The 14,437-nt window shown below is 42.0% G+C and overlaps 1 protein-coding gene across 1 annotated transcript; it reads right to left on the reverse strand.

Annotated features, from left to right (window-relative positions):
* Positions 1 to 1,771: 1,771 nt before the first annotated feature.
* Positions 1,772 to 4,542, reverse strand: LOC117850604 (uncharacterized). Its single transcript, XM_034732464.2, has 4 exons — positions 4,385 to 4,542; positions 4,170 to 4,307; positions 2,803 to 3,054; positions 1,772 to 2,253 (listed from the first exon to the last, which is right to left on the reverse strand). Exons 1-4 carry the CDS (start codon positions 4,469 to 4,471, stop codon positions 2,011 to 2,013), a joined length of 720 nt encoding a protein of 239 aa, XP_034588355.1. The 5' UTR covers positions 4,472 to 4,542; the 3' UTR covers positions 1,772 to 2,010.
* Between the last annotated feature and the right edge of the window lie 9,895 nt (positions 4,543 to 14,437).

A 14,437-nucleotide genomic window follows, 5' to 3' on the forward strand; every position in this document is an offset into this window, starting at 1 on the left:
TCTGCATTTCATGGTTCTCTTTCTTTCCCCCTTTTTTATGAGTTGGAGCTACCAATGAGATCTGTAGTTTGTTGCAAGATATGTGAGGATTTTATTTCTCTTCATTGGATCGATTTGATCATCAACCTTGATCGACTAGTGAGAATTTACATGATCGCGCTTGTGAGAATTTACATTGGGCTAGGGAAAATAAACCTCACTGTTACCGAAGACTCAGATTCAGAGATTCTGCAGAGGGATGAGATCCAGTCTTAGAATATGTTATCACGAATTTCACTGGTCTCTTTTTTTTTTTCAACTTTTAGGCGCTTTAACATTTTGGCAGCTTGATGGGATAGCTTTATGGTCGTCTCAGATCCAATAGGGATTAGAGATGACAATGGAGTGTTGTCACATGTCAATGCCATCAGATATACTAGTCTCAATAAAATTTTCCGTGTCACATCAGAATACAAAATATGCTTTGACAACAACATGACGTAGACAATAAAATACAAAGATGTCCAAAATCCTTTGAAAGATGAAAAATAACGTGAGTTCATCAGAGTTATTGCCACATGTAAATGGCTTTTTTTTTTTGCAAAATTCAGTGAGATCAATTCAAGAAGCTATCAACATTATATTCAAACCATGGCAGACTTCCTACTTCTCTTCTCTGTTTCTTGAGGTTTCAATACGATCAGAACAGTTAGAATGCAATTAGGCAACAGAGAGACTCAGAGACCTTCGCTGCTTGTTAGGTAGTTCTTCTTTAGTTCTATGAACCTGGATGGACTAGTGGCTTCCATAAGGAAAACACTAAAGAGCACAAAGTTATAAAATACTAAAAGATTTCGCCAAAGGTCTCTACTTCAAAATTTCTTTTTGAAGAACTCAGCACTCGTAACAAGATCGTATTCAGCTAGTTGATTTTGTGCTTACCATGAAGCTATTGTCCTTGTCCATGTTATGTTAGAGGAAGGATCCTGATGCTTTTCTGCAATTCATGATTCTCTTTCCTTTCCTCCTTTTTTAAGAGTTGGAGTTACCAATGAGATCTTTAGTATGTTGCACGATATGTGAGGATTTTATTCATCTTCATTGGATCGGTTTGGTCATCAACCTTAGATCGCGCTTGTGAGAATTTACATTGTGTTAGAGAAAATAAACCTCACTGTTACTGAAAGACTCAGTTTCAGAGATTCCTGCAGAGAGACTAGTCTCAAAATATGTTAGCACTAACTTCACTGGTCTCTTTCGACATGAGGCGTCTTTAACATTTGGACACCTTGATGGGGTAGCACTATCTTTGTCTCTGATCCCGTAGGTATTAGAGAGATGGCAATGCAGTGTTGTCACATGTCAATGCCATCAGATACACTAGTCTGAAAGCTTTTATTATGTAGACAATAAAATAAGAAGATATCTACTATCCTTTGAAAGAAGAAAAATAACGTGAATTTATCAGAGTTATTGCCACATGTAAATGCATGTTTTTTTGGTACGTGCGTGCTAAACTCAGTGAGATCAATTCAAGAAACTATGGCAGACTTCTGAATATATCAGGTTTACTGTGATACAGGAGTAGTTCTTCCAACCGTGGTATTACCTATGTTGGTCAGATATTTCAGTTATTTCTCAAAACCAGTTCACTGAATACAGAGACTCTTAACAAATACAGGACACCTCCGGGATACATAGCCTACCAAATATACTCTTAACAATATATCTATTACCTACAGAAAATAATGGATCATTACTGCAGTAGACGGTAAGAAGTAACAATGGGAGATGAAAATAGAAAACATTCAACAGAGCTTATCAAATAAATGGCGAAATGTGTAGGACCAACTTACACATGGCCCTTTATTATTTATTTTATACAAGACTATGTAATAAAAGTTTACATGGTTCTATACCTATGCTTGCATTTACAACTAAGCAGAGCCACGAGGGCACAAAAGTCATACATATTTACAAAGGGCACAATAAGCCAAGTACTGAAGTACTTATGGTGTGCATACTTTGAGATCACTCATCCATGTCCGCCAAACTGACCCGGAGACGAAATACCTCATGAACAGCTCCACGGTTAAGAATGGCTAAAACTTCTGCTCCCTCAGACATGGTGAGCTCATTCAGTGATATTTTACGAGACTCATGTTCATCACGCAATCGGAAACCATAGAACCACCTACCAAGCTTGAGCAAGTTCACACACACTTTCCTTCCTGCTACTTGGCAAGCTTGGAGTGCTTTACTGACTTCAGTTGGCTGGGGAAAAAAGGGGCAAAGTCTGTGTCAGAACTATAGTTAATGAGTAGCCCGAAGCTTGGTTAGATCATTCCGGTTAAAGTATCTGACATTATCCAAAAGAAACATTCAGACAATTTTTCAACTCTTGCATCCAAAGCTTTAAGCATGATAATATTTTATCTGAAGTGGTCATTTTGAGCATCTCCATACTTCGATCTATGATTGGCAATACAGAGTACATCAGGCATATGGTGGTACATGACAAAATAGAGAAAATATGTGATGCCTATATACAGTGGTTACTAATTACTCTTATAGTTTGCGAAGCAGCTAGCAAAGACATGGCTGCTTCAAAGGAAAAACATAGATTTTGCCAGAATTAAGCTTGAGCGCATGTAACAATTTCTGATTTCTTGGGATGAAATACAAGATCAATCAGTTTGGGGCCAAAACAGTTTGCTAACAGTGGCTTTAGCAATTTAGAAATGAAGCAGTGTAGACTTTCAACATGAAGCCTGTTTAGCCATAATAGAAGTGCAGCAAAATCATCAGGAATGCTTAACTCACCGGCACATGCAAAGATGAAATTGAGTAGTGCAATCCAATGAGATTTATTATTGCACTGTGATTCCTTGAAAACAAGAAAAACTGGACATCGAGAAATCCTATATCAGCTATCAATGCTAGATCAGCAATAGCTTTCAGATAATATTCAGATTCAAGCGACCCATTATTTAAGCTGCTCCCCACAAATTCAACCACATCAGATATTGCAACAGCCATTCTTCTGTGTTGGTTCATGTAGAGAGCTTTCCATCCCTGCAGCATAAGTTGCAGAAAGTTGAAAGCTTGATCAGCTATCCATTCAGTATCCTGGGAGCATATAAGTATATGAAAAGAATACACCGGAAATAGTACATCAGATATTCAAAGTTGCGGTGAACTTATTTTTTAACCTTTGCATCAAATTCTCTAAAAGGAATACATTAAACCTTGAAAACATCCAAAATGTACCCTAAAGAGAACCATAGACTTGCAGTAGGCAGGTATTGCTCTGCTCCATATTTTGGTTCCGGTAGCCTGCTACTGACTTGCATGCAGAACCAATCACTCTTCTATCTCTCTCTCTCTAATAGACCTCACAGAAAGTGAAGGAGATGAAGCTTGGAGGGCCAACTGTGTCCACTAAAAAGTTGAGCCTTAAAATGGACTAGGATCTAATTCTTGTAGTTTTATGCTCAAATGATGAAGATTCTTATTCACAGAATCAGTTAAATATGTAATATTTTTGAACCAAAGATGAAGACTTAAACATTAACTGTAAGTTATGACTTATGAGCCAATTCAGGAAAAAGAGATGGTAGCATTTATAATCAGCACATCATGAACAATAAGGTTGGAGGGAACATGCCACTGCATTAAGTGAAGAATAATGCACATGGATAGCAGGACGTACGTGTCCTTGTTCCAAATAATAGTTCTAGGTACATTGAGAACCTAAATCTACACATGCCCTACAATCTAGCAGAAACCAAGGGTAAGTATATTTGATTATTGCCCATTCTCCCATTTGTTAAGACTTAGAACATAAAGGTGAGGGTCACTTTTTCAGTAGAAAATTCAAGAACTTGTATTGCAGTGAACAACAGTTTTCTGATTGGCATAGAAAAGAAATAGTACTAATATTAATCTCAGATCAAGTATATGAAAACTTTCCTTGTTATCAATTAGCATAACAGATAAAATTCCAGTACGAGCCTAAAGGCAGGATGATACATTGATACTAGAAGTCCCGAAGATGTACAGCTCGAGGCTCGAATTCCGGTGAAATTGAGCTAGTATGACTAACAAAATTCCGGTGAAATTGAGCTATGATGACTACATGATCCGAATATGGCTACATCAAGAGCTCAACTTGGTCCCTCTTTACCTACCTGCACACGGGACGCCACCGCTGCTTCCGCCGCGGCGGCCGGCCAGCGGCAGCGGAAGAGGCGCTCCCAGACGCAGTCGGCGTCGCAGGCGGTGCGCCAGGAGCGCGAGCAGCCGCCGAGCGCGCACACGTCGGCCTCCTGCACGCGGTTCGAGCCAGCGGAGTCAACGGGAGAACCCTTTAGGACCTCAGAAAGAGGGGGAGAGAGGCTCCGACCTGGAGGCGGGAGGCGACGGCGACGGCGATGTCCTCTGGGAGGTCGGCCCATCTCCCCGCCGGGACCGGCGCCGGCGAGAGCTCCATTTCGCGCGATCCCCCTTTCCGCGGCAGCGACTGTATTAGTGCCAGCGACTAATTTAACTGCAATTAAGCTTAGCTGCTTAGGTAACTTGAGCTTGTCTCTCACCTTTCCTTCACGTCATACCCGTTCCATGGCTTGGGATTCTGCGGCCACGTGATTCACGCAAGGGCTGAAAGTAGAAGTTCCCTCAATTTGGCATGGCCCTCGGAGCCCAGGAAGGCCCGTTAAATGAAAATTCCGGCTTCAGAAAGTGATAACAAAACACTACACCCTCAGAAAAAAGTTCAAAACAAAAACCTCACTCAATAACTAATTCTCAAACTAAATGGCGATCCCTAGGAAGAAAGAAATATAGTGCTGCTGTATCCAATATACCACATATTTGATCAAAAGATACTGCTAAATAATGTTAGTTTTGTCTTTCTTTTTTCTCCTCGTTAGTTGGATATCTTCCTTTTTCCTAATTCAACTATCGTATTAGAAATATTGGTAAAAAATCAGTGCTCCAGGATATCCCCTTTCCCAATCCCTTTTCCAAATAATTAATTATTGGGGCAAACCAATAATTCACCCCAACCCTCCCAAAATAAAAGGGGAATTGTGACTCTTCCAATACGGTAGTTGGATTAGGATGATTATTGAGGAACTGCAAAAGCAACTCTCCCAAAAATCATGAATGCAATATTGGGATATCCCCAATTAACTAGTTTTTGGGAAAGATTTAGTAGGATGTTGCCGGTGACCGGCAGTCCACCTAGGGGGTACCCAGATGGTTGATTTATAGGCAGAAAGGATCGCAAGACTATGAACTTGATTTATACAGGTTCGGACTGCTAGTGTAGCGTAATACCCTACATCCTGTTTGGAAAACTGTATTGCACCCTGCGCTCGGGTGTTTAGGGTTCGTATGGTAGGATTGGTACCCTTACCTCTCCTTGTATACTCTGAGGGGTATGGTTACATGGCAAGTACACATGGGATCTAGTCGGATTACAACAAGTGGAGAGCCCTAGTCAGACTCTATCTTCTGCCTTCTTCATCAAGTCGGGCCGGCCCATTAGTGGTCAGCTGAGCCCTCCATAAGGGTACCCAGGTATCTATAACCGTTAAAAATTTGACCGAGCTGAGCTACAAACGAGCCGAGAGCTATGGCTTGGCGTTTGGCCCTAGTCTTGCCTGATACCATTTCTTTGACTTCCTCGCCCTCCTCTGTGATGACCCGTGTTGTCCAGTCGTGAGTAGCCTCAGGGCTCGCGGAAGGGTGGATAAGGGGGTGTTTGGATACACCTCCTAAAGTTTAGTACCCGCTACATCAGATGTTTGGATACTAATTAGGAGTATTAAACATAGATTATTTACAAAATCCATTGCACAGATGGAGTGTAATTCACGAGACGAATCTATTAAGCCTAATTAGTCCATGATTTGACAATGTGGTGCTACAGTAACCAATTGCTAATGATGGATTAATTAGGCTTAATAGATTCGTCTCGCGAATTAGCACAAGGTTTTGCAATTAGTTTTATAATTAGCTCATGTTTAGTTCTTCTAATTAGTATTTGAACATTCGATGTGAGACTCCTAAAACATGAGCTAATTATAAAACTAATTGCAGAACCCCTATACTAATTCGTGAGACGAATCTATTGAGCCTAATTAATCCATAATTAGCACATGTTTACATTGTCAAATCATGGACTAATTAGACTTAATAAATTCGTCTCGTGAATTAGACTCCATCCGTGCAATTAGTTTTGTAATTAGCCTATATTTAATACTTCTAATTAGCATCCAAACATCCGATGTGACAGGTGTTAAACTTTTAACACATGGTTGCCAAACAGGTCAAAAAACTACACCGATGACTCTACTTTCATCGATGCCCCACTAGAATATAGTTTCCGTCCAATGGCAAGTCACAGTTTCCTTGGTCGCATGTTGTCAGTGAGAAAGAAAGTAACTGTTCGTACTACTTCAATAAATTGCTAGCGGGCCCTACGTTGTCAATGCGCAGCACTGCAGCGAGAGAACAAAACATGGTGATTTGATATTTGCAAGCATCGCCACGTACGGAACGCTGTGGCTGCTCTAAGATCATCTTGACTCGACCTAGGCATTGTTTAGTTGCTCTGAATTTGGATGTCCAAAATTACTGTTGTAGCACTGTAGTATACTGTAGCGTTTCGTTTGTATTTATGAATTATTGTCCAAATATTGACTAATTAGGCTCAAAAGATTCGTCTCGCAAAGTACAACAAAACTGTGCAATTAGTTTTTGATTTCGTCTACATTTAGTACTCCATACATGTACCGCAAGTTTGATGTGATAGGGAATCTTCTTTTTGCATAGTGTCAAAATTGGAAGTTTGGGTGAAACTAAACAAGGTCCTAGCCCATAGGTTTTAGGTTGGGGTCGGCAGCGAAGTGGAGCATCCGACCCCCGACCTGAGTAGGGCCTGACCCCTTCGTGGTGGAACCTTCCGCCTGGAGTCATAGTCGGTTTCCAAGCCTGGTCTAGGCTGGTCAGGGTCTTTCCTCTTGGGCTGGTTCGGCTGCTTTCGGCCCAAGTCGTTTGTTGGGTTTCCGGTCGTATCTTTTGGCGAGACCTTCAAATACCCGTGGTACATGCCCCATCAGTGAAGCCCCCAAATCCCAATGTTGGTGTTTGGAAAACCATTAAAGCCAAAGCAAGCATCAAAAGAAAAGACCGAATCCTATTATCGGAAGAGCTTCCGGCTTAGTCTCTAAGACATAGTAATGTCAAGGATGGTAGCATAGGAATGTCAAGGATGGTAGCTGTTCTGCTATTGACATGGGTTACGACAACCCTCTAACATTGCAAGTGCATGGTGTCGGATGTAGTGTTTTTTCCCTTTTAGAGTTTTCAAGGTATATATCGAATCCACTAAGACCGATCCTAAATTTTGTTTCTGGAAGATGGTGACCTGACATCCTAGCTGTGACGCTAGAAAAGGCTTTGGAACACAGTGGAACGAACATGCAGCGAAAAGCTGTTCGCAGATGGAAGCAGCGGTTTGCCTGGGTAAGGTGAGATCGTGACCTAATCTAATATGCAACTCTGGTAGTGGTACATCACTGTTCTTGTCCTCTTCTTAAACTTCTTTAAATCGGTTCCCTCCTCTGTGGCATCACCCGGCTTGTTGCTCACATCTGACTCTGTCGTAACCTACAATAATGCCTAATTTACTGATATTACCTATTCTTTGGGAAGATGCCCAAGCATGCGATTCGACTAGCGTGTAGTGTGGAAACTTTTACTGGCTTCTTCTACTTCTGATCCCAGTTTACTCGGATTAGAAGTTGGAGCACACTAGTGTTTTACGTGTGTATATGTACACTTCCATTATAACTCTTCTCGATTGTTAAGAGGACAGTGCTGGGCTCTTGGTAGAGGAGGTCTACAGGAAGCTAGTAAGAGAGAGGTTGAGGAGGAATTCAGACAAATAAGGCTTATCTTTCTGCTAATAAGTGATTTAATTAGTTAATGTAGATGCATGAAGTTGTTTATTTTATTTTGATGGTGAACTTGTTTAATCAATGCGGATGCATGATGGAACTAGCTAGTTTATGTTTGGTGTGGTCGCATGAGTAACTAGTTTAGTCTATGCTGATGATACTTAATTTTGATCTAGTTCAATTTAATTTATGTGGATACATGACATTTTACTAGTTAATTTACAAGCAATGATGATTGAATGTGCATCTAGTTTATATGAATGTATTTCATGAACTTGTGATGCCGTATCTAAATGATGATGAGTGAGTACATCAAGTTGTTATATGAACATCTAGCACATATGCTTTCATATTCAGATTGTCTATGCATGCGTTGTGTATGCAATTCATTCATATAACAATGCATGTTATATGTTATATATAGTACTCATGGATCTAATGGTCAACATTGTTTATGTTACATAATTGCCAATGATGATAACCAAGTTCTATGTTTGAAAGCTTCCATCACGGTCTTGACCTCAAGAACATTTCATGATGTACTAAGTACTAACTAATAACTTCAGGTCAACTGACCGTGCATGAAAGCCTTCAAACAATGACTCAATAACGGAGGCATCAATAATTGATTTATACAGTGCTCAAAGCTAACCTATCTGGATAAACCATAACCATAGAAGTTAGTCATGGAATAAAACCATGAACTGAACCTCCGCTATACAATGAGTGGGTAGAATTTTTATGCGATAGTACTTTCTGTTTGACCTAGTACTGAAGTCTTTGCTAATGATGAGTGGCCCTTGTGATGGAAGCTATACACTATCTAGACAAACATAACCAAAACAGTTGGTCATGTATAGAACAATAGCTTCCACCCTAAGGGCCACATGTATATGAATATTTTTGTTACAACTGAGGCATTCTTAAGGTCATTGTTCTCTCCCTTTACATGAATATTGTGCATTTAATGTTTATTTATTACCGGGTCTCTTTTTTTTGGGGTCTAGACACAGTATCCGAGCTGATCTATGATAAACACCGGTAAGACCGTTATTATCACCAATGGGCATACACTAATATCCATGTTGGCTCTAGTTAAAAAAGCTTCATATACTTCACACTAGTAGAGAAGAGACCTTCCATCCAGCGTTTTTAGTCCCGGTTGTTTTTGGACCCAGGACTGAAGGGCCTTTAGTCCTGGGTCAAATTCCCACCACCGACGGCCACCGACGACGGGCTCTTTAGTCCCGGTTGGTAATATCAACAGGGACTAAAGAGCCCCCTTTAGTCCCGGTTGTAACGGCTAGTGGGACGAGGGAATCTGGTGGGGCATTTAGTTCCGGTTGGTAACACCAACCAGGACTAAAGCCCCCCTAGTCCCGCTTGGAATTACCAACCAGGACTAACTGGGACTAAACGCCTCGCCTATATATTCAGCTTCTTCCTCCCTAAGCCCGAGCCACTCAGACCGAGAGCTTCGGGCTTCGTATCCATGGCGAGCAAGCAAGCTTAGGGAGGTGCTGCCCGATTTTGTTTCCTCATTTTCGTGGGGATTTCACTCATCCAAAGTGTTGTAAAGGTTAGTTACTTTATCCTCTCTTCATTTATTGTTATTATGCTTTGTTTTATGCTTTAGAGATAGAGAAAAATGAGTTTTTTAGAATGAGAGAGAATGGAGAGGATTTTTATTTATACATATTTTTGAGCTAGAATTTGATGGATAGCTTGCTTGTTATATATGATTCGTATTAGATAAATATCTTGATCAATATTAGGTATGGGAAAAAATAAGAGTAAATATGTTTTTAATATTTAGTCATTGCAATAAAATTAAGATAAATAAATTGTAGGTGTAAGAAATAGAAATAGCATCATGCGAGCCAAAGAAGTTTTTCATGCATGCGTATAACTTTTTCTGCTAGCTTGTATGATTAGTTTGTAAATAAATTGTAGGTGCAAGAAATAGAATTAGGTCATTGCTACAATTTTTTGGATAGTTTGCATGTTAAATTAGAGTGACATGAAAATTACACCGGTCAACTTAATGCTACAATTGTGGAATAGGACAACAAAGATACACTAAAGACTACAGACGCTCCATATTGGACTTCACGGAGTCAGGAATCTAAAAATAATGGTAGAATAGAAGAACTTCGAGTCCACAAACTTGGGTTGAATATCATAAAAGAATCTTGAAATAATTTTCCAAACATCTTTTAAAGCCACATTCTCATAATAGAAGTATGGTGGCCTAATAGCCTGTTCAGGCAGAGATATGTTCACTAACCTTGACCCATCGGCTTTTGGTTGGTTTTAGCTTGCCAAAATGGGCCATGCTCAGTGAACAGATCTTTTGCTTGGACGAGTTATTGTGTGCCATCATACTTCTATTATGAGAATATGGCACTTGCTCCAAAAGATGTTTGGACAATTATTCCAAGATTCCTTTATGATATTTAGCCCGAGTACGTGGACTCAAAAATCTTCTGTTGTACCATTATTTTCTAGTACCGGAGGAGCGGAGGTGACTCTCTATAGACTTTGTAGAAGATTAAGCCATGTGCAGAGATGGCTTAGAGGGCGAACATTCTGCTATGTTGTACCATTATTTTAGGATAATTGACTACGTGAAGTCCACTACGGAGCGTTTATAATCTTTAGTGTATATATATTTTTATTGTCTTGCTCCAGAATTCTAGCATTTTTCTTTTCATCAACCTACTGAATGATATGAATGTTGATTGGTGTAATTTTCATGTGAATTGTTTTTATCTTTACGAAGGTTGATTGATGTAAATTATCAATATTGATCAAGTTCTTTATCTAATATGAAGACCTGTGTCCATTTTTCACGTAATACGATGTAGATGGACCGGTAATGGATGTATAACGCGGACAGCCAGACCAAGGAGTTTGTTGATGACCTACATTATTTTCTCGAAGTGGCCAAAGCCAACAAGCTAGAGAAGGGATTCATATGTTGTCCATGCTTCCAATGCAGTAACAAGAAGGACTACTCTTCCTGGGGAACTCTTCACAACCACTTGTTTAGATACGATTTCATGTCTAACTATTTAGTTTGGACAAGCACAACGAAAGAGGGGTTATAATGGAAGACGTCGAAGAAGAGGAGGATGATAACAATATTCCGGACTGGGCTGCAGGCCAAGCTTTTGTAGATACTACAATGGGCGAGGCTAATGAAGAAGAGTTTGTATAAGATGACCCTATTGATGATCTTGATCTGGTGCTACGGGATGCACAAAAAGACTGCGAAACTGAGAATGAATCAGAAAAGTTGCAGCGCATGATAAATCATCACAAAAAATTGTTGTACCCAGATTGCAAGTAGGGGCATAAAAAACTGGGTACCACACTAGAAATGCCACAATGGAAGGCAAAAAATAGTGTGTCCGATAAGGCATTTTAGGGGATATTGAAAATTATAAAGAACATGCTTCCCGAGAATAATGAATTGCCATCCACAATATATATCAAGCTAAACAGGTTGTTTGCCCTCTGAGGTTGGAGGTTTAGAAGATACACGCATGCCCAATGAGTGTATCCTCTATCGTGGTGATGAATACGAGAAATTGGATACTTATCCTGTGTGCGGAGCGCTGCGGTATAAGATTAGGTGAGATGATCCTGGTGATGTTGAGGGTAACTTCCCAAGAAGAGAGTTCCCACCAAGGTGATTTGGTATTTCCCTATAATACCACGTTTGAATTATTTGTTCAGAAACAAGACGAATGCTAAGTTGATGCAATGGCAAAAAGAAGAACATAAGCAAGATGAGATGCTGAGACACCCATCGATGGGGATCAGTGGATATCAATTGATAGAGCATTTTCAAAATTTAAAAGTGATGCAAGGAACATAAGGTTTAGTTTAAGTACTGATGGATTCAATCCATTCGATGAGTTGAGTAGTGGTCATAGTACTTAGCCTGTGACCCTATGTATGCTCAACCATCCTCCTTGGCTGTGCATGAAGCGGAAGTTTATTATGATACCGGTGCTGATCTAAGGCCCAAAACAGCCCGACAACGACATTGACGTGTACCTAAGACCGTTGGTTGATGAACTTTTACTGCTCTGGAAGGAAGAAGGTGTACTTGTGTGGGATGAGGATAAACAAGAGAGCTTTGACCTACGAGCATTGTTGTTCATAACCATAAATGATTGGCCTGCGCTGAGTAACATTTTAGGACAAACAAACAAGGGATATCAGGCGTGCACCCACTGTTTAGACGACACAGACAGCATGTATTTGAAACACTATAGGAAGGTCATGTATATGGGCCATCGTTGATTTCTTCCTGCTAACAACCCGTTAAGAAAGAAAGGGATGCATTTCAAAGGGGCGCCATACCATCGTAAAAAATCTGCACACCATAATGGAAAGCGTGTATTTGAGATGATAAAGGATGTAAGGGTAATCTTTGGAAAGGGTCTTGGTAGCGAACCTATTCCAAACGACGATAACGGAAGTGCACCCATGTGGAAGAAGAAGTCTATATTTTGGGAGCTACCTTATTAGGAAATCCTAGAGGTCCACAACACAATAGATGTGATGCACTTGACGAAGCATCTTTGCGTGAACGTGCTAGGCTTCATATGTTGTTATGGGAACTCAAAAGATACATTGGAAGCACGACATGACCTGAAATGTATGAAGCAATGATATGACCTATGTCCGAAAAAGAGAGATAAAGGACAACACTACTTACGTCCTGCCGATTACACTCTTAGCAAGGAAGAGAAGGATAGCACGTTTGAATGCATGAATAGTATCAAGGTTCTGCCTGGGTACTCCTTGAATATAAAGGGAATAATAAATATGAAAGAAAGAAGTTCACAAATCTAAAGGCCCATGACTGCCACATGTTGATGACCCAGTTGCTTCCGGTTGCATTGAGGGGTATTCTATGAGAGAATATACGATTGGCGCTCGTAAAGCTATGCACGTTTCTCAATGTGATTTCACAGAAGGCAATCGATCCAACCAAGCTACTAAAGTTACAGAACAATGTGGTACAATATCTTGTCAGCTTTGAGTTTCTATTTCCACCATCCTTCAATATTATGACGCACTTCCTAGTTTACCTAGTTAAAGAGATTACTATTATCGGTCCAGTATTTCTGCACAATATGTGACCTTTCGAGAGGTTCATGTCAGTTCTAAAATACTATGTTTTTAATCGTGCGCATTCAGAAGGAAGTATCGCTAAGGGATATGGAACAGAGGATGTCATTAAGTTTTGTGTTGGTTTTATTGACTCAATTAATTCGATTGGAGTTCTAATATCATGCCAAAGGGGAGGCTACGAGGAACGGGCACCCTTGGAGGTAAACTAAGTTTGAGCAATGATAGTGATTTGTTCCATAAAGCACACTGTACGGTTCTACAACAATCATCTTTTGTGGCTCTGTATATCGAGGAACACAATAATATTCTATTTTCCCAATACCCAACAAAATCCGATGTCTGGATTATACGTCACCACATGGATACTTTTCCCTCTTAGTTGCGTCAACACATTATGGGTAACTCCGTGATTTATGAAGAACTCGCTTGGTTAGGGCCTGTTTGGCATGGCTCCACTCTAGAACTCCAGCAACTCCACCAACAAATCCAACCAAACACCCCAACTCCAAAACTCTACGGAGCAGCCAACTCTACGGAGCTGTAGTGCAAATGGAATTGGAGTTTTGGAGCACCTCTTTTGCTGCTCCAAAACAACCTTTTTTGAATATCCTCGTGAAGTTGGTGGGTAATTACCCACCAGTGCCACTGGTTACAAAAAAAACGGTTCATTCTATTCTCCCGAGCCCCCACTCACCGCCCCAGCCCCTCCCGTCGCCGCTCCGCCCGTCGCCGCCCAAGCCCCGCCGCCCGTTGCCGCCCAAGCCGCCTCGCCGCCTATCGCCGCCTAAGCCCAAGCCCCGCCCCCATCGCCGCCCAGCGTCACCCAAGCCACCCCGCCGCCTATCGCCGCCCGCCGCCCAAGCCCCACCCCCATCACCGCCTAGCGCCGCCCCTGTTGCAGCCCTCCCACCCAGCGCCGCCCCCGTCGCAGCCCTCCGCCGCCCAGCGCCGCCCCTGTCGCAGCCCCCCACCACCGGAGATCCTCTGTCGGCCGCCACCGAAGATCCGCCGACGGCCGCAGCCCCCCGCCGCGCCCTTCCCACCTGACCCCGAGGCCGCGCCCCAGCCCGACGTTGCCGTTCGCGTCCGGCCTCATGGGCCGCCTGTTCGGCGGCCACCGCGCAGCCGCCCGCTCCGCATCGTGACGGGCCTCGGGAAATCGGCGCGTGACAAGGCCGTCGCGGTCATTGGCGCTGGCGACGGGCGCCCGGTAGAGCGGGCAGGTGCCACGATCCTAGAGCCACGGCGCGACGCAGGTCGATGATGCCCTCCAGCGTGGCAGCGGGGGTGCCGCAGCGGGTGCAGCCGGCGATGGGTTCGCCCTGAGCGTGGGGTCGATG

This window comes from Setaria viridis, chromosome 3, assembly GCF_005286985.2.
Source record: "Setaria viridis chromosome 3, Setaria_viridis_v4.0, whole genome shotgun sequence".
NCBI lineage: Eukaryota > Viridiplantae > Streptophyta > Magnoliopsida > Poales > Poaceae > Setaria > Setaria viridis.

Bases quoted from the DNA above. Each gene is read 5' to 3' on its own strand.
- LOC117850604 (XM_034732464.2), bottom strand. From the start codon at position 4,471: ATGGAGCTCTCGCCGGCGCCGGTCCCGGCGGGGAGATGGGCCGACCTC. The intron at 4,308-4,384 runs GTCGGAGCCTCT...AACCGCGTGCAG, and splicing joins CCGTCGCCTCCCGCCTCCAG to GAGGCCGACGTGTGCGCGCT. The intron at 2,254-2,802 runs GTGAGTTAAGCA...TTTTTTCCCCAG, and splicing joins TTTCATCTTTGCATGTGCCG to CCAACTGAAGTCAGTAAAGC.